Source organism: Eschrichtius robustus, chromosome 3 (assembly GCF_028021215.1).
Source record: "Eschrichtius robustus isolate mEscRob2 chromosome 3, mEscRob2.pri, whole genome shotgun sequence".
NCBI lineage: Eukaryota > Metazoa > Chordata > Mammalia > Artiodactyla > Eschrichtiidae > Eschrichtius > Eschrichtius robustus.
Window position 1 is genome coordinate 20,026,847 of NC_090826.1, and position 6,939 is coordinate 20,033,785.

The following is a 6,939-nucleotide window of genomic DNA, read 5'->3' on the forward strand; positions in this document are numbered from 1 at the left end:
TCTTCTGTGTTACAAAGCCTAGGAGAGACTGAACACAGTTGTCCTGGCCACACCCAAACAACAAGGTCAGGTTAGACAAGGACTGACAGGACTTCATGGGGTGATTATGAAAAAAAAAAAATGGAGAAAGTGTACATTCTTTTCAGGATACTGGGTAGTAAAAAGAAAATGAACTAATAAAGAAAGAGAAAATAGGCAAGTCTCAAGGCCAAAGGAAAAGACCACTGTAGAAGTGAAATCTCAGAAGTGGCACATATCCATAGTAACTAGCCAAACCTCTTACATAAGGTCATAATCAAAGCAGGTGCTTTTCTGTTACCAGCTAAGTGAAGGTGAAAATGATCTTAGCATTATGTCATCAAATCATTGCAGAAGTCTCCCTTACAAGGATATCCTTGAGTTCTATAACTTTACTATAGTAATAGAAATTATATGTCCAGGAATGTATATATCCAAGTCTAAATTTGTACATTTAAATTTTTCATAGGGTCAAATTTAAGAGCAGCTCTTATCCAATACAATGTTCTACCATAGAAGTATTCTATTATCTGCACTTTCCAGTAAGTGGTTACTTAAAATTCAGTTCCTCAGTCATACTAGCCAACTTCTCAAGTGGTCAATAGCCACAGTGGCTGGTGGCTGTCTTAATGGGAAATGCAGGTAAAATACTGGACAGCACAGCTTTAGTTAATACAGTATTACATTCCACTTCAGGATTCTTCACCATCTTTTTGAAGTCAACTTCTACTTACAAATTTAGGACTTAAGCCTGCTCATCTATTATCTAATTTCTGGGTGTTTGTCTTTTCCCAGGTTTTTTGTCTTGCTTCTAATATTCTCCTCATCCTATTCTCTAACTTGTTATCCCTGCCTATTGGAAGTCTATTTCATTATTTCCCAAACTAAAGAGTCTGTTCAAAATTATGGCAAGATTCCAAGGAGTAGAAAAAGAAAAACATTCAAGCAATCAATAGTACCCACCCCCATCACTAAAATAAAACCTCATGCATGTTTTTGGTCTACTAGGATTTTTATTTTTTGCTTAGGTTCTAGCAAGACATGTTTTGTTGCTAAAGCCTAGCACATAGGCAAAATAAATTCATTAAGCTGGCATTTTACGTTTTATCCAAACATTTGATCTATTAAGTCAAATTAACACTTGGAGAGACCATCTAAAACTGGCTTAAATCTTCCTAGTTTTGGTATCCACTAGTATGTATTAACAGGCAAAACCACAAAAATCCATAATCAGCTAACTTTTAAACCAACTGCCCAGACCTTTCAGTTAAGTGTAACATTCATCTCTAAATTTTTATGTGCTTAGTTAAGGTCTTTCCCAGCTAGAGTAAGAAGCAATGAAGAATTTCAAATCAATGAATACTTTTTAAAACATAATAAGAAAAAAATGCAACAAAACCTCTGATTTTATAGCCCAATGAGGCATTCTGTTTCAACCCTTCTCTGGCTGAGTTTCCTGCCGTGAAGCTCAATTCTTCCAGGACAACACTATGCCAGTATTCTCTTAAGTCTTAGGCCAAACTTCCCAAATTTTAATGATTATCTACATCAACCGGGAGTACTTTACAAATCAGCTTCTAATTCAGTTCTGGGGTAGATGTGAGATTCAGCATTTCTCACAAACTCTCAGGTAAGATCACTGAGCCCTATGCTGTCAGTCCACGGATTTGGATCTGGGATTAGCAAGGCTTTAAACAAGAGATACCACCTCATTCTTCGTCATTAAATAAAAACCCATTATGTAAAATATACACAATAAAAACAAATGATAAAAACAAATTTATTAACAAAATACATACAACACAAACAGTTCAATTACTGTTTGTCTTAAAAATTTCACTTCTACATAACCAATCCATATTATATAAAACATTTACAAGTATATATACAAGAATGCCACCTGTGCGTAACCTCTGGTCCATTTGTGCTATCTCCTATCTGCAAGAGAAATCTAAAATGTTAATATTTAAATATTAAGTATTTACATCTTTCTGTGTTGTCATCTGTAATTGCAACAATTATCACTAAATGGTTCAAAGGAATGGAATAATGCTGGAAACAAACTCGCAAAAAAAAAGTGCATTTCAGGCAACCTTAGCTATTGATGTTCTTTTCGACAGGTATCCAAAGTCCATATGGACTTTTCTTCTTATCTATTTTTGGGGATCCTGAAGAGGTCTCTTCAGCAGTAGCTTTAGCTGATTTCTGAAGCAATGGCTTTGCTACAGAATTCTGTAAGGGAACAAGTTCTTAAGTCAGCTTTCCAAACAAATATTATTATACATATTTAAAATATTTGTTTTTTACAAAATACATTAAATAATTCCATGTAAGACTAGAACTTAAAAAAAGACACCAACCAAATAAATGCAAAGCCACGGACCGCACTTGCAACTTGATTTAATCAAATCAGACATATGCAAGGCACACTGCAATAGTGAAGTATTAAAAATAGTTTTGAAATTTTGTTTATTAAGCCCTTAGCTGATTTTAAAATATTCTGACTACAGGATATTCTGAGACTTGTTTTTTGAATATTTTAACAGTTAAAAAGGATAATGGGAATAGTTAAAAGGAGGACAAAATATTGAGACTGAGAATGTAGATACTAGATAGGAGCCCATTATATTGGTCACTTGTAAGAACCATACAAAAAAAATTTTTTTAATTCTATTTATTTAGTGGCTTAGTAGGCCTCGAATTATCAGCATAAAAACAATGAACAAACAAAAATAAAAACCCACATAACAGAATTATGTTTAAGGCCAGTTTTTGAGTGGCCAATGCTTAGATATACTTACATTAGAGCTAAAAGCTATGCTTTTCTGCTGGGAAGACTTCTTGTTGGGATTTTCTGTCTCATCTTCTATTAACTTATCCGACGGCTAGACAGGTAAGAGAAAGTAAATTTTAAAAAACCATACCCTAGTAGGTATAAAAAGCAGCCCAATTGTATTACAAATTCACTTGTAGAGACACAAATCAAGTTGGATGTAACCAAATAGCTAACATCCTAAAATAAACAACATAGTACTCTGTTGAGTTTTCCCCATAACAAAACTGATTCAGTGATAGGCTTAAGACACTCTTCCCCATAAAGCAGTATTGTATGCCCCGATGCAAATTCAAGTAACTTTGAAAGTCAAGTCATACCAGAAAACACCTAGTTTCAAAGAACTATGGCATTTGCCCATCCAGTTGGGCACCTAACCGTCTGAAAAAGCGACTGAACTAAGATCTTTTTTGTCCACCACAATACTTAGGCAAACCCACATCTGGGTCTGAATGACAGGAGATAACCCATCTTTCCTATGTTAACTGTTATCAATTCCTAACTACCTTAAACCTTTAAGATATGAATTTTATGCTGCACATTTCTGGAGAATTGTAATAAACTTATCTGCAAGTGAAGCAGGCCTCTTCTTCTGTAATCTCTCAAAACATCTGGAATATATTGCATATATTATGAAAGGGACATCTATATCAGATGCCCCACCATTACAAAGTACACTTTTGTTTAGTTTCGTACCTGTCCCAAATTCTAGCATGCACAGGGATCTACCAACAAAAAACTAAGCTTTCAGTGTGTCAACATAAACTTCAAATTAGTTAAACCTCTGATGCTTTTGCCCATGTATCAATTACCAACAGATTTTCTTCATCAATGTCTGGAGACCACATTCATGATTTCTATAAGACAGAAATAAAGCAGATAAACTATACTGTATGTTGAGTACAGAATCTGTGGGAACATAATGCTGCAAATGAGCGCTACAGATAAATACTCCGTAAAAAACTAGCTAGAAAAACGTGGTAACTACATAGAAATCACCAAAGTATCAGCTACAATTATGAAAGTAATTAGTACTGTGTCAACTGAAAATAAAGTTCATTAGTCTCCCATTTTCACGGGGGGAGACTATCTAGTATTGTCAGATCTGTTATTTTAATTTATATTTAGCTAGCCTTTCCAGGAAGCAGTCTAGGGCAAATCAAATAAAAATGGCTAATCAGATCTTTCTGGTAGTAGTTTTCTGAAGATTTTGTTTGGATAAATCTAAAACACTTACCTCAGACTTTGCACCATTATTCAGTACAGCTGTTCCATGGTTGGTTTCTTTAGATACAGAAACAGTTCTGAGACTAGCTGGCAAGTCAAAGTTGGCTGTTCCTAATGCTTTTGCGGCATTGGCTTTTGCTATTTCTAACAGCTCCATTCGATCTACAAAAGAAACACAAAATGTTCATTTATCCTGTAGTATTTCTCCAGAAAACTCAAAAATCACGAACTATGTTTGTGCTTTTAAACTAGTAATATCCAGACGTGTACACGGTACTTCCACATGTAAGATATATTTCTATTGATGGAAAAAGAACTCTACTCATTTTGCTGAGAAAAACAAGCATCCCTAAATAACAAGTAAAAGCACAGGGTGGGTAAATAACTGACTCCCTGACAATTTCAAGGCTCCACCCAGAACCGCCCTCCACCAAGCCATTTAACTTGCACAGCGTTAATCCCAAGGGGAAAGCATGCCGTCCATTTTAAAACTGGGCGCCCACTACAGTGTAGTTTTAACTATTAACCTACTGGAGTCCTTCCTCTTTCCCCCAACGCCTCGACTCACCCTTCTCACTCAGACGAAATGGGGTTGGGCTCCGCGACCTGGTCCGGGATCGCCCCCTCCAGCCTCTGCGCTCCTCCGGGTAGACGGTGCAGCCGAAGCCGTAGTAACGGCGGTCCCGCGCGAAGGCGTAGGCCCTCCGGTAAGGCGAGCGGCCGCGGGAGCGGGGGCGGCTGAGGGACCGGTAGGACCTCCTGGAGGAGCCGTGGTGCCTCTCCCGGTACCGGCGGCTGCGGGGGCGCGAGCGACTCCGCGAGTAGGAGCGCGAGTAGCGCCGGTACCTCCTTCGGTGGCGCCTTCGGGAGCGAGACCTCGACCTGCTCCTCCGCCGGGGCGCGCTGCGGCTGCGGCTCCGCGACCACGACCGACTCCAGACGATGGATCGGGACGCAGAGCTCCGGGGAGAGCGGCTCCCGGACGCTGAGGACAGCCGGCTGGACGGGCCCGACCGCGACGACGAGGGGGAGGCCTTGTGCGGCGAGCCCGGCCACAGGTCGTTCACGTAGCTGGACATCTCGGACGGCAGCTTCCGAGCTTCCTTTTCTTCGACGACCCCTGCCCGAAAGCTCAGTTCCTAAAAACAAACGAGAGGAAACAAAATAGAAGTGAAGTCCCGAAGTGAGCCGCGCGGGCAGCCTCGGGCCCAGAAAGAAACGAGCCTCCCGGCCTCCGGAACTCCGGGCTGTGGCGCCGCCTGCTGCCGGCCTTCCCGCCCCGCCACCGTCCCCGTCCACGCCCCGCGGGGCCCACAGGGCCCCGGCTACGCTCGCCTTGAGGTAACCGACCGCAGGGCCACCCCGTCACCAGAAAACCCACCACGGGCCGTCGACGCCTCACTCAAGGAGAGAAAGGCCCAACGGACGCCTTCCTTCTGAAGTTAAGGACGGAGAGAGGCTTTTCGCTGCTTCTCCTGAACGGCGGACTCACAACCTCCACCTCCGTCGTCCAACGTCCAAAAGCGAACTGAATGAGGGGGCGGCAGACGTGTCGAAAAGACCAGAAGCTGGCGCCCCGCGCCTGCGCAGAGACGTTGCGTGGTGGGCGTGGCTCCCCTCTCGTCCAACCGCCGCTCCCCTCCTGTCTCCACCCCGAGCCCCACCCCCCGCCTCACCCAATGGCCTCCAGGATGTGCATGCGCGCCCTAGCACGGAAGGGGGGGTTGGGGGGAGCCGCCGCTCCATCCGGGTAGCAGCCGGTGGCTATTTGGTGTTCTTGGCTGAAACCGGGTGGAAACGAGGCGGCTTCGCGCCGGCTACACGGGACTCTGGGACTGTGTGCCTGGCCGATGTTAACTGGGTCGTTGCCTCCCCTTCGGGCTGTGCCTCCCTGGACCCTTCTTGGCCACTTCCTCCTGACCCGTGTCCGGCCGGCGGGCCGCCTTCCCCGGGACGTCACAGGATGCCTGTCAATGCATTATCTTTGAAAACGTTTTTCACTCCCGTGTTTTGGCTAGGAAAAGTCAGAAAGGTGGAGACAGAAGGCAAAGGGCACTCGTAGCTGACCTTTAAGTTAGTCTAAAGGTTCAGAATGACGTCTGAGATGTCTATTCTGAGGACAGTGTTCTTGGTGCTAAGGATTAAACAATGGTGACTGTTTTATTTCCAGGGATTTATAAGTAGGATACATTTTAGACATATTTATTGTTGTTAATAAAGCATGACAATTGCCTTGAAATAATTTTTCATCGAATGAACTAACCACTTATGTAAGAAGAATTAGTCCTATGAGCTGCTTTGCAAGTCAGTGCTGCTTTGCAGGCATTTTTACAAAAGCTACTTTCTTGGGAGGGAGATACGAAATCACTTATTCTGGATTATATAGGGTGGGCCTAATCTAATCACCTGAGAGATTAAAAGCGCGAGAAGAATTCCACATTTTATTGCTGCTTCTGAAATGTGGGGTCTCCACAAGGACCCCTGAGAGACGTCTAGGAGCTAAGGATGGCTCCCAGCTGGCAGCACCAAGGAAACAGAGATCTCAGTCCTATGACCTCAGAAGTGAATTCCTCCAACACCTAAAGGAGCAGTGTTGGGGATTCTCCCCTAGGTTTACGAAAAGAATGCACTCGCTGCCCTGCTGACACCTTGACTTTACCTCAGTGAGACGTCTCACCTACAGAACTGTCAGGTAATAAGTTGGGATTGATTTAAGCCACTAAGTCTGTGGCTCTTTGTTACTGAAGCAATAGAAAACTAATACATTCACCAAAATTTTATAGCTTTTCTCCATACACATCTTGTACTTGTCTTGCTAGGTGTATTCTAAAATATTTTGATGGTACTTGTGGCTTGCAAAT

General features: G+C 42.6%; 1 protein-coding gene across 7 annotated transcripts; it reads right to left on the bottom strand.

Moving 5' to 3' along the window:
- Positions 1-1,784: 1,784 nt before the first annotated feature.
- On the bottom strand, positions 1,785-5,616 carry RSRP1 (arginine and serine rich protein 1). Of its 7 annotated transcripts, XR_011073479.1 has the most exons (6): positions 5,460-5,616; positions 4,647-5,217; positions 4,089-4,240; positions 3,664-3,708; positions 2,820-3,462; positions 1,785-2,250 (listed from the first exon to the last, which is right to left on the bottom strand). XR_011073479.1 is itself a non-coding variant. In XM_068539186.1 (5 exons), the coding sequence occupies exons 2-5, from the start codon at positions 5,155-5,157 to the stop codon at positions 2,113-2,115; spliced, it is 885 nt and encodes a 294-aa protein (XP_068395287.1). In that variant the 5' UTR covers positions 5,158-5,217; positions 5,460-5,616; the 3' UTR covers positions 1,785-2,112. The 7 variants fall into 7 exon arrangements, 2 of the variants coding, with proteins under 2 accessions (XP_068395287.1, XP_068395288.1); XR_011073480.1 differs by lacking the exon at positions 3,664-3,708; XR_011073478.1 differs by having other exon boundaries at positions 2,820-3,708.
- Positions 5,617-6,939: the final 1,323 nt, after the last annotated feature.